This window comes from Cricetulus griseus, chromosome 4 (assembly GCF_003668045.3).
Source record: "Cricetulus griseus strain 17A/GY chromosome 4, alternate assembly CriGri-PICRH-1.0, whole genome shotgun sequence".
In the NCBI taxonomy this organism is placed as follows: domain Eukaryota; kingdom Metazoa; phylum Chordata; class Mammalia; order Rodentia; family Cricetidae; genus Cricetulus; species Cricetulus griseus.
The window spans coordinates 81,173,942-81,186,721 of NC_048597.1; the positions used below are offsets into that span (position 1 = coordinate 81,173,942).

Below are 12,780 nucleotides of genomic sequence, written 5' to 3' on the forward strand. Positions count from 1 at the left end.
AAGTTCAACACCCAGCATTGCAGGAAGAGGAGAAAAAAAAAGACATCTCAGAGAAGGGAAGTCCAGCCCTGAAGGCCACACTCATACACACAGTCTAACTGCGGACCAACTGGATAGGTGTTTCGGGTGTCCATCACCCTTCAACCTGGCCCCTGCGAGGGACTCAGGAATCACGAATCTAGAAGCTGCAACAGCCCACAGTCCCTCAAGCCTGGGTAATCCGCAGCTAGGTCACCCCAAGGCGACGATTTAAAAGGACAGCTCGCCCACTCAAGCGGCAGCCGCCCCTCCCTGCCCCGCCACCCGCCCAGGCCGCACCCACTTGGGGGCGGTACACCCAGGCTTAGATCTCGGTGGGCGGACGCCACGGCTTTAAGTAGGGGCGGGACTGAGCGCGGAGCAGCAGCGGCGTCGGCAGCGAGAGTTCTCAGGTCCTCCGGGTCGGATACGAGAGGCCAGCTTGCAGATCCCGGTAAGCACGGGGAGGGCGGGCGAACGACCCCGGGAGATGCACGCGCGCGTGTGCGTGTGTCAGGTGTTGGGGAGAGGTCGGTGCAGCGCGACGCCTTCATAGAGGGGCGGAGAAGGCTGTCCCGGCATGGGCGAGCTCCTTTAGGCCCCACGGGAGCCCTCTGTGGCTGGATCTGCCCCCACTGCAGGGTTTAGTTCTCCGTGGTGCCTGTCTGCGCTGGAGCGGACGGCGGGACGCGCAGCTCTAGCGGCCGCGGGGATTGGCCCTCGGCGCTTGCCGTAGCTCAGCGGCCTGCTGGGGGGCGGTCGCTGAGAGTCCCGGGAAGGACCGGCGACAAAAGGAGGGAACCCGAAGGCCGTTTGCGACGGGAAGGGATTAAGTGAGGAGTCGCGGGGGCTGCGGCGCCCTACTAAAGCCATCCTGGCATCTGCGGGCCTCCACGCAGGCACCTGGCTCTCCGGGCCAGACGCTGAGAGTGAAGGTAGTGGTGGCTGCAGCGCCCCCTGGCGGCCTGGCGGCACGGTGTCAAGCCAGTCGAGCGTCGTGGGCGGGGCGGACCTGACGGAGGACCGCGGACTGGGGGGCCGTTTGCCTTTTCCTTACCTGGGTGGGGACTCCGTGGGCTCGTGGGCATCCAGGCCTGAGCCTGTAGCGTCCCGGAAAGTTCAGAATCTCCTTCCGGAATCCCCAGGCGAAATAGTGTCTTCCCCTGATGTCAGGGTCTTAGCCCAGGGTCTTAGGCCGGGCCGCTGGGAGGCTAGGGGGTAGGGGTGGGTTTGGAAATGCCACAGGTAATGAGCGGCGTATAAAAAGGGGAGTAAGTGTGGCAAAAAGTCTGCGGAGATGTTGGGTCTACAGCTCAGAGGATAGAGAGTCCCTAGGATCCCCAAAGATCCTGGGTTCCAATCCCCGGAACCTCCTAAACCTGGGGTGGTGGAGGATCAAGAATCAAGGCCATCCCTTCCTCAGCCAGCTCCTCCTACCCGAGCTACACGACACTCCACAGTAGAAAAGTTAGATAAAAAGTTTGGGCAGGACTAGGGCTTCTCTGTTCTTAAGAAGGCTGTGGCCCTGAGTGTGAGGGCCTTCCAGTGTTCGGAAGAGGGATTGTGATATGAAAAGGCAGGAGTTTAGCCAAGTCACAGTAGCAAGGCTGATTAGTATCTTTAGCTTAGGACTTTCATTTTCTCCTTACAAACAGGGTCTCTGATATAATGTAAGCCTGGCTGTTCTGGAACTCCCTGAGTCCTAGGATTAAAGGTGTGCACCCCCACACTCAGCCATTCTTATTTATTTGTTTATTTTTAACATTAGTTTATTTGTTTGTGTTTGTGTGTTGAGCATGCATGTGGAAGTTAGAGGATCACTGTGGGAATCAGTCCTTCCACCCTGTGGATCACAGGTATGAAGCCAGTTCTCCAGGCTTGGCAGCCAGCAGCACCTTTACATTATGAGCTAGGGGTCAATAGCCTGTTTCCAACTTACTGAGTTGAGGTATACTCTTAAAGCATTCTTTGGGGCCAGTATGATGGCTCTTTGGGTAAAAGTGCTTGCTGCCAAGCCAGATGACCCGAGTTCAATCCCTGAGACCTGCATGGTGGACAGAAGGAAGGAACTTCTACAAGTTGTTCCTTGACCTCTGCCTGTGCAGTGTTGCACACACCTCCCTTGACCCCCAATAAGTAAATAGAGTATCTAAAAAGAAGCAGCAACAGCATTCTCTGAGTGTGTTTTGTGCCTCAGGTGTAGATAAAATCCACAGCTTCCTGGGCTTGGGGGTAATGCTTAGGAAAATGGTTTACTTATTTATTTAATTATTTACAAAATGTTAGCGATAAAACCCAGGACAAGGGCTCCACCACCATGTGTGTATTTTCTTTTGAGACAGGGTCTTATGTAGCCCTGGCTGGCTTGGAACTCACTATGTAGACCAGGGTGGCCCATCTCCTGAGTGCTGAGATTAAAAGTGTTTGCCAACATGCCCAGCTGTTTTTATATTTTTAAAAGTGTTGGTGTATGTGTGTGTGTTGAAGAATAATGTTTCATGATGAGGCCAAATCATATAGAATTCACACTTCAGCATTCACAAATAGTTTTATTGGATACAGCTATTGTCAATCATTTATACACTTGTGACTCCTTGCTGAATAAAGAAGAACTGGGTCACTATAATAGACATTGCATAGCTACAAAGACGAGAATATTTACCGTCTGGCTTACCCCACCCCCCACCTCCACCCCAACACACATACACACAAACCTATTTGGAGATAGGGTCTCATGTATCTCAGGCTCTTCTCTGTACCTCTCAAGTGTTGGTATTACAACCTCTGCTTTATGAATTGCTGGGGGGTCAGACCTAGGGCTTCATAAACATGCTAGGCAACCCTCTCTCCCTGAGTCCCAGCCCTAGCTCTCCCTTTATTCTCTACAGCTCTTTATACAAAGTGTTTGTCAACCCCTGGCTTGGGGAAAGAAGGATAACGGGAGAGAAAAGCTTCCATGTTAAAAAAAAAAAAAAAAAAGGTTTAAACAATGGATTTGGGTAAACTTCATATTGGAACAACCTACATAGAACAGTGTTATAATCTGGATTACTGTAAACTCATTTAGGGGAGGGGAAGTGAGATGGCTCAGCAGGTAAAGATTTGTGGCACAACCCCTGGTGGCCTGAGTTCTAGTCCCTGGACTTCTGTGCAATTCCTCTGACCTCCACACATCTGGGTCTCCCCCAGAGAATAAATGGATGAAAGTAATTTTAGAAGGAACTTGGGTAAAGTCTTTTACAGATTATAAACTCATGTCCTTGAAAGCTGCTAATGGGATGTTTCTTTGCACAGGTTGGGTGAACCCATGGACTTGGTACTTTAATCTTGAGAAAGAAACAAACTCAGAAGAAAGATGGCGTTTGTTGCAACCCAGGGGGCCACGGTGGTTGACCAAACCACTCTGATGAAGAAATACCTTCAGTTTGTGGCAGCTCTCACAGATGTAAATACACGTGAGTCGATCCTTTTTGACACATTGGGATAAATAACAGCCTTAATGCTTGTCCTTGGTTTTCCCCTTTCTACCTTGTGGAGAAGCAAAATGATGAGCAATACTGCTGGAGCCCCAGAGAGGCACAAGTGTGTGTGTGCGAGTGCCTGTATGTGTGTCTGTATCCTTGTTTGTGCATGCACACGTGAGTCTGTGAGGATGAGTGTGTGTGACTGGTGGTAGGGACCTAGCCATGTGCCATCTTCTAGGCTGTGACAGTCAAACTGATAAGATCTGATTGCTTCTCTTTAATTCAGTGATTTTTTTTTTTTTTTTTAAGCCTCCTTAAGGCAGTTTCAATGACCTGATGGTTTGGTTTTTGTCATTTACAGCTGATGAAACGAAGTTGAAAATGATGCAGGAAGTTAGTGAAAACTTTGAGGTATGAGTTTTATGCTTTGCTTTTTTTTTTCTTTTTAATTATTTTGTGTCTGTGTATTTGCCTGTACATGCTACAGTGCCATGTGCTGGTCATGGGGCAGTCTAGGGGACTCTGTTCTTTTCCATCATGTGGGCCTAGGGATTGAACTCTGGCCATTTTGATGGCCCTGCAGTTTTCTTTGCTTCAATATTTAAAAAATGTGTTATTTATTATTATTATTGTCTGTGTGGGTGCACATGCCACCAGTGTTTATAAGGAGGTCAGGGGACAGCCATTGTGGAGTAGTTCTCTCCTGTCTTTACATGGGTTCTGGGTATCAAACTTGGGTTGTCGTCAAGCTTGCGGATTTGAGTGACAGCTTGACCTGTTGAGTCATCTTGCCAGCCCTTTTGTCAGTCTTTCTAAAGTTCTATTTAGTCAATGTTACTTGGTATGGGGGGGGGGTGGTGGACAGAAGTGCTGCAGTGCACATGTGAATGTCACAAGACAGCCTTGGGAAATGGTTTTCTCCTTCCATCTTCACCTTTTTGTAGGCTCTAGGTATTAACTCAGGTCTTCAGACTTATGTGGCAAGCACTTCCACTGCTGAACCATCTGTTCCGCCCTGTCAGACTGTTTTTTTTTTTTTTTTTTTTTTTATTATTGACTGAGAGGTCACTGATAACAAAGGCTAGCCCATGATAGCATACTCCTGTAATTCCAGCAGTGGGAAAGCTGAAACAGGAGGATTGGCAGTAATTATTCAGTGCCAGCCTGGGCTGTATGAACAGCTCTGTATCAGCCTGGGATATAGTGTGAAAGTGTTTAGAAGGAAGTTTTCCTCCCCTAAACATTTACTTACTCTGTGTGTGTGTGTGTGTGTGTGTGTGTGTGTGTTTGGGCACATACATGCTGTGATGTACATGTAGAACTCAGAGAACAACTTGCCTTCTACCATGTGGGTTCTTCCTTAGGCTTGACGATAGGCGTCTTTACCCTCTGAACCATTTGTCATTCCCTGAAGAGTCAGTGCAACTGATGGTATTTCAAAACAGGAATTTGAAACTGTTCGGAATATTGCTCATCTTCCTGGTGGCAGTCTCAATGTGTGTTTAGGAATGTTGGCTTTTTTTTGGTTGCTGTGCTGTAGCATTTTTTTTTTTTTTTTAAAGGAGGGCTCTCTTATGTTTTCACTTGAATGCATTCAAGCTTATGTTGTGATTCGTTATGTTCAGGTGATTGCTCATCTGACATGATGGGCTCCCTGGCATTTTAGTACCTAAGATGTGTCTCTATTGCTCCCTTCTTAGTTTTTTGTATTTGTACGATTTTATATTGTCCCACAGACCTCCTAGACTCTGTCTGCAGTTGGTCTTTGATTTGTTTTTACACTGCAAAAATATTGATTTTAAAAACAACAAAGATCTTTCGTTTTATGTGTGTCTGTATGAATGCCCAGGTGTGTGCATGAGTCCCACATGCATGCAGTGTGTGGGGGGCCCAGAAGATGTCAGTCCCTGGAGTTAAAGGTGCTTGTGAGAAGCCGTGTAAGAAAGTCAATCCAGGTTCCCTGCAAGAATAGTAAACTCTCACTGGGTAGTGGTGGCACACCCCTTTAATCCCAGCACTAGAGAGGCAGACACAGGTGGATCTCTGTGAGTTCAAGGCCAGTCTGGTCTAGAGTTCCAGGACAACCAAGGCTATTAGTGACAGAAACCCTTTCTCAAAAAAATATAAAATGGTAAGGTCTCTTTAGGGCTGAGCTATTTCTCATGCTCTTTCTTGATCTATCTTTAAGGATACTATCATCTCTAAACTTTTTTATTTTTGGCTTATTTTGTTTCCTATGTTTTTAAAGACACTTTACTTTTTTGTTGTTGTTGTTGTTGTTTTTGGTTTTTTTGAGACAGGGTTTCTCTGTGGCTTTGGAGGCTGGCCTGGAACTAGCTCTTGTAGACCAGGCTGGTCTCGAACTCACAGAGATCCACCTGCCTCTGCCTCCTGAGTGCTGGGATTAAAGGCATGCACCACCAACGCCCGGCCGACACTTTACTTTTAGTTCTAGGTTTTTCCACTGTGTTCTTTAGATGTCATTTCTCTGCATCCTCCCCATTTATTTGTTCACACATTGTCTTTTTCTTTTTCTTTTTTTTAAAGATTTGTTTATTATGTGTACAGTGTTCGGCACCAAATCTCATTACAGATGGTTGTGAGCCACCATGTGGTTGCTGGGAATTGAACTCAGGACCTTTGGAAGAGCAGGCAGTGCTCTTAACCGCTGAGCCATCTCTCCAGCCCCACATTGTCTTTTTCTTTTGGTTTCACTTTTTGAACAACCAGACATTTTTTTTTAAAATTTATTTATTAGTTCTAGTTAGGGAACAAGCTTGTTTCACATGTAAGTCCCTTCTCCCTCTCCCTCCCTTCACCCCCATCCCTCCTCCCCCACCCCCAGCCCACCCTTGAACAACCAGACATTTGATGACTGGGATACATTCTGAGAATTGTGTCATTTGGCAGTTTTGTTATTTGAGCATCATTGAATATACTTATAGACATAGATGGGATAGGTCAGTTAGTCAACATAGCCTGTTAAAAAAATTACTGTAGTCAACATAGCCTGTTAAAAAAAATTACTGTTGTACCTGTGTGTGCACGTGCAAGTGTATGCATAGACATTGATGCCATGGCACATGTGTAGAGGCTAGAGGACAGCCTCAAGGAGTTGGTTCTCTCTTACTGTGTGGTTCCCTGGAAGGTGCTGTTCAGTGGCTAGTACCTTTGCCTGCTGAGCTGTCTCACCAGACTGCCTCTTAATATGATCAAAATGTAGTAAATAAAATATATGTGGCTGCCGCCAGTGTGTGTAACCCAGCAAACTGTCTGACAGTGACATTTAAACACACATACATTCAAATGATGACAAATTTGGTGACGTTTGCCTATTTATCCCAGTAGGGCAACATCCATGAAACTCTGTCTCAAAAAAACCGAAAAAGTCTGTAGACAATTGAGCAGACCCAGTTCCTTTCCTGGTGGGGACATGGAGTTGCAGGGGTTGCAAACAGCCACCTCCTTGGGAGTGTAGGCCACTTGCTACTTATATGGGTTGTCCTGAGGGACTTTCAAGGCAGTTTTCTTGCAGATACTCATGTCTCCGGTTTAAGTGGTGTCCCCAGCCTTGGCTCCAGGAAGACATGCATAGTGCCTTGGGGAAGCCCCAGGGCACAGTGGCTATAGTTCATGCTGCTCAGGTTATTATGTTCATCTGCCCCAAACTGAAAAATAAGAAACATGTGAATGAGGCCTTGTGTAGAGTCAAGCTTTAGTTTTCTGACCAACAGAAGGCCCATACCTCAAAGAAGTGGGGCTTCACAATGCTTAATGCAGGTGAACTTGAAGATACAGTGACTTGTCCCAGAGCTGTTGGCTCAGATAGATCCACAGTTGTTGCCTGGACAAATGGCAGGGCCTGCATTTCTGAGGGCTTCCACTGTCCACACCCCATCAAGTCATGTGTAGTAATGAATCTCATATCTAGCATGTCTTTAAAAAGAAAAGAAGCAGCTAAGAAAGCATAATGGAGTTAATACAGAAACCACAGTGCAGTTGTTTGCTCTTGGGCTTTAAGCATTGCACATAATTGCATGTACTGTACTTTTCTCTGAGAGGCATCACGGACTTGCTGACATCCCACCGCCACAAAGACACATGCTTGCCCTTGATGCCTATGACACCACCAGGTGATAGATAGGACTTTTGGGGGGGCTCCTTTAGGATTTTACAGGACCACTGTCATGTGTGGCCCATTGTTATGTGGTATGTATTGGCTTTATAATGGCTGCTTTAAAAGTTTTGTCTTTTTTGACAGTCTCTTATTCTGCAGCTCTGGCTGGTGTATAACTCAGTATATAGAGGGGGCTGGCCTGAAAGTTAGAGATATACTTGCCTGTGCTTCTCCAGTCCTGGGATTAAAGGGTTTTACTACCATTCATGGCTAATATATTACTGTTTTAAAAAGATAATTTATTTCATGTGTGTGGGTGTTTCTTTGAGTGAAGACCAAAATGATACCCCCCCCATCCCCAAGACAGTGTCTGGCCTTGTAGCAAATAATAGCCTATAACTCCTGGTCTCCTGCCTATTCTTGTGCTAGGTTACAGATATTTTCTTGAACCAGTCATTATTTGATGGACACTTCCATTGCTCCAATTTCTTGGCTCTTATGAATTGTGCTGTGGTGACTATGGGAAGAATGCAAGCAACTGTGGGTGTGGTGCTGGGAATTGAACCCAGAACCTCAGGCCTACTAGGCAAATGCTTGACGGTTGAGGGTTGAGTTGTGTATCTAACTTGGCATGTCGTGTGTGTGTGTGTGTGTGTGTGTGTGTGTGTGTGTGTGTGTGTGTGTGTGTGTGTGTGTGTGTGTGTACCACATGTATGTGGATCCCTGTGGAATCCAGAGGAGGATGCAACTTCAAGCTGGAGTTATAGGCAGTTGTGATCTACCTGCCGTGGGTGCTGGGAACCAAACTCAGGTCCCATAGAAAGAGAAAGGCAGAAGGAAACTTGGGAGCCATCTCTGCTACCCCTACCATATCCAATTTTAACACTAAATTTTGGTACTTAATTTTCTTTGTTACAATTCAGATCTTCTTTTATTTTAACATGAAGTTATCTCAGAAGCATCTGAAAGCATTGGAAATTACTGTCAGGTCTGGAAGTGCTTCCATGTTACAGTGGTTAATAGTATTTACAGCTCTTGCAGAGGACCTGGGTTTGGTTCCAGCTCACAGTGGCTTGTAACTCTAGTTCCAAGGGATTTATTGACTTCTTGGGGCCTCCTTGGAAACTTGAATGCATGTGGTGCACATAAAAACTCATGTGGGTGCAAGCATAAATTTAAAAAGAAATACATATACTTTGTTTTCTTTTGGGATTGTTACATGAATTTAAAATGAAAATAAGCACATAACTTTCTATGTCTTTTATTTTTAATTGCCACCTAGAATGTCACATCATCTCCTCAGTATTCTACATTCCTGGAACATATCATCCCTCGATTTCTTACATTTCTTCAAGATGGAGAAGTCCAGTTTCTTCAGGAGAAGCCAGCCCAGGTAATCTGTTCATAGTAGTAGGGAAATAAAAATGGAGTTGACTATACAGGGAACCCTCAAATTTGTTACTGTTCTCTGCATTCTCCTTTCTCTTTCAAGGTTTTTGTTTGTTTGTTTGTTTTCCAATTAAGACTGAAAAAAAAGTTTATGGGTGTTTTGCCTGCATATATATTTATACATCACAAGCATGCCTGGTGCCTGTGGAGGCCAGAAGATGGTACTGCATTCCCTAGAACTGGAGTTACAGATGGTTGTGAGCCACTGTGTGTGTCCTGGGAATAGAACCCAGGTTCTCTGGAAGAGCAGCTAGTGTTCTTAACCATTAAACAATCTCTAGCACAAAAGATGTGTTTCGTTATTGTGTCTGTGTGCATGAGCACCATGAATTCAGGGTTCCTTAGAAGTCAGAAGTGTGCTTTGGGTCCTTTGGAACTGGAGTTACAGGTGGTTGTGAGTCACCCGACAGGTGCTAGAACTAAACTCCTGTCCTCAGCAAGAGTAGGAAGTGCTCTTAACCATTGAGTCATCTCTCCGGCCCCTTCTCTTTCCTCTTAAGAGAATGTGTTTGCTCTTGGGTTTCATTCTACTCTATTCTCACAGTGTGTCTTGTGCTGGGAGTACTGGTGAGGGTGTAAAAAGCACAGTGGAGTTTATTTGTTATGTAATGTGGTTCTGTAGCCACTGGAGATGATTTGTACACATACTGTGGGTTACATGTGAATAATTTGCAGGTCTCTTCCTAAGGCCAGATCCCTCTTAGATGATGGTTGCTGCTTCTGGCTATAGCCAGTCATGAGATGTATATGTAAGGTTAAACAGTGAGCTTGGAACTTTCCGTGTGTTTTACATTTGTGTTTTCTTGTCAGCAACTTCGGAAGTTAGTACTTGAAATACTTCACAGGATACCGACCAATGAGCATCTTCGTCCTCATACGAAAAATGTTCTGTCCGTGATGTTTCGATTTTTAGAGGTAATCTCTGAGAAAATGCATTTCCATTGCCATGTTTAAAACATTTCATGATTTTTTTTTTTTTTTACGATAAATGCAGTAGTAGTCGTCTATGCCTCACTAAAGATCTGATTAAATGAGTGACATTTTTCTTAATGTCTCTTTTTTTCCTGCTTTGTCTAATTAAAAAAGACAGACTACTTAATTGAAGACTTTTGTTTGTTTTGTTTCTTTCCTTTTTTTTTTTTTTTTTGAGACATGGTTTTCTCTGTGTAGCTTTGGAGCCTACTCTGGCACTCGCTCTGGAGACCAGGCTGGCCTTAAACTCACAGAGATCTGCCTGCCTCTACCTCCTGAGTGCTGGGATTAAAGGCGTGCGCCACCAACGCCCAGCTGTTTCTTTCCTTTTTTTTTTAGACAAGGTCTCACAATGTGGCCCAGGTAGACCTGGAACTCCTTATATAGACCAGGCTGGCCTTGAACTCAGAAATTTTACCAGCCTCTGCCTCCTGAGTGCTAGGATTGAAAGTATATGCCAACACACCTACCCTTTTTTCTTATTGAGACAAGGTCTTACTATGTAACACTGGCCTGCCTGGAACTTGCCAAGTAGACCAGGTTGGCCTGCCTCTGTCTCCAGGTGGTTGGGATTAAAGGCATGCACCACCATGTTCAGAAAGACCTTAGATTCCTGGGTGGTTGTGTTTGTTAATCTTTTTGCTTTCTCCTGTCTTGACGTGTTTAGAATCCCATTGTGCCTCAGGCCTTTGAGAAGATAAGCTTTCTTAGGAGACAGTCTTGGGTTCTTATCTCAGCTCTGCCATTCGTAGCTGACCACACTGGCCACACTGCATAATATCTCTGAGGCTCCCTGACCTGGAGGGTAGAAAGTGGCTGGTCCCTCCCTCATTGGCTTGCATTTAGTACCTGGGACAGTCCATAGTGGGTGCTTTTGGCAGCATGGGTTGAGCACACCTTACCCCAGATACTTGGAAATGGAAATGTTGGGAATTCTTATTTTCTTTCTGAGTTTTAGAACATTTGCATGTACCTAAAATGTACAGGGCATTTTAGGCATACAGTCAGAACCTGAATGTGAAGTTTGTTAAAATATCATTGGCACATATCATTGGCCCCTTCTGCAGATAGCTTGAAGACAATTTTATGAAATATTTTTTGTAGCATCTGTGTTTGTTTTGACTTAAACCCATTACATGAAGTCAAGCATAGATTTTCCTAGTTGTGTTATCTTGTCAAATGCTCAAAAAATTTTCAGAGTAGTTCAGGTTTTGGGCTTTTGCATCAGGAATGTGCAACCTGTATTTCTAAGCAGTGAGCCACTTTTTGTTTTTTGTTTTAGGCAGGATGTCATTTAGCCATTAAAGCATCAATTCAGGCTTGTGGTGGTGCACCCCTCTAATACCAACACTTGGGGGAGAGAGAGGCAGACTACTCCCAGGGAGCTTGAGGCTAGCCTGGTCTACATAATGAGTTCCAAGCCAGACAGGGCTACACAGTAAGACCCTGTTTCAAACAAAACAATGTTAATTCAGGACTGGGGATATAGTTGAGCTGGTGGCGTACTTGCCTAGCATGCATGAAACCCTGGTGTTCCATCCTTAGTACTACATAAACCAGGCTAGGTGAAGCACAACTGTTATCCCAGCATTCAGGTGATCAAGGTCATCCTTAGACATGTAGTGAGTCATGCCAGGCCTAGGATACATGAGACCCTATATCAAAAGGATGGAAGAGGCAGTAATTTATTGCATGACTTTCCTCTGTGTCATATTCACCAGGTCACCTGTCTCAGTGTTACTCTAACATGTTGGTGGGATGTTGTTCAGATGGTCCACAAAGACCATGGCTCTTTCTGTCTAGGACCGCTGTGTCTGATTTACAAATGCCTAGACCGTTTTTGTTTTTTGGCACTCACTCTTTGAGATCAGGCTAGCCCTAAACTTAAAGTGCTCTGCCTGCCTCTGTCTTCCAAGTGCTGGTATTAAAGGTGTTTATCACCATGCCTGCCAACAATTTGTCTTAACTTGAGATTGCAATGTCTTCAGAAATATAACTTGATTTTTTTGTTGTTGTTGTTTAAAGACTGAAAATGAAGAAAATGTTCTTATTTGTCTAAGAATAATTATTGAACTGCACAAACAGTTCAGGCCACCAATCACGCAAGAAGTAAGTTATTGTATTTATTTGTTTATTTCTCTTTGTGTGTGTATATACATATGTGACATGGCATGTGCTTAGTTTTCAAGAGGTCAACTTGGGGTGGTTGGTTCCTTCTATTACATGGGTCCCAGGAATCAAATTCAGATTGTTAGGCTTGGTGGCAAGTACCTTTGCCTTCTGAGCCATCTTGCTGGCCCTTTCCCTTAAATGAGTTGACTGGCTCTTACCCTTATACGAGTTGACTAGTCCTTTCCCTTATATGGGTTGACTGACCCTTTCCCTTATATGAGTCAACTGGCCCTTAACCTTGTTTGAGTTGACTGAACAAGTACTGTGTAGAAAATAGAGCCTTAGTTGGGAGAAATTCTGTATCCCCTACTCTCCCCTGCTCCTTTCTGTCTTGTGCATAGCACAAGTACATAGCACACTTCAAGCATATCCCTGCTCCATACTCCACTATCCTCCCTCTTTTTAAAGATGTCTTTATGATTTCTTTTTGCACGAGTGTGCAGATATCTCCCTGGATTTTCTTAGTAGTTGGAGTGCAGTAAGTGACCAGGGTGGTGGGTCAGCTCAAGCTCTTATGTGATGGACTGGAAGTTCCACCCATCTTCTTTTGGGTAAGGAATAAAGGGGAATTTTGAAGTTGGAACTGGG

General features: G+C 44.9%; 1 protein-coding gene and 1 non-coding gene across 2 annotated transcripts in view; both read left to right on the forward strand.

Annotated features, from left to right (window-relative positions):
- Positions 1–322: 322 nt before the first annotated feature.
- The window catches only part of Trrap (transformation/transcription domain associated protein), a 96,176-nt gene continuing 83,718 nt past the window's right edge, over positions 323–12,780 (forward strand). Inside the window, 6 exon segments of the mRNA XM_035443159.1 lie at positions 323–472; positions 3,313–3,473; positions 3,844–3,893; positions 8,882–8,992; positions 9,859–9,963; positions 12,046–12,129. Coding sequence (XP_035299050.1) covers positions 3,374–3,473; positions 3,844–3,893; positions 8,882–8,992; positions 9,859–9,963; positions 12,046–12,129 — 450 coding nt within the window. The 5' untranslated portion in view covers positions 323–472; positions 3,313–3,373.
- On the forward strand, positions 6,873–7,008 carry LOC113835476. The gene has a single exon (XR_003485041.1). It is a non-coding gene; the product is annotated as a small nucleolar RNA SNORA70 (small nucleolar RNA).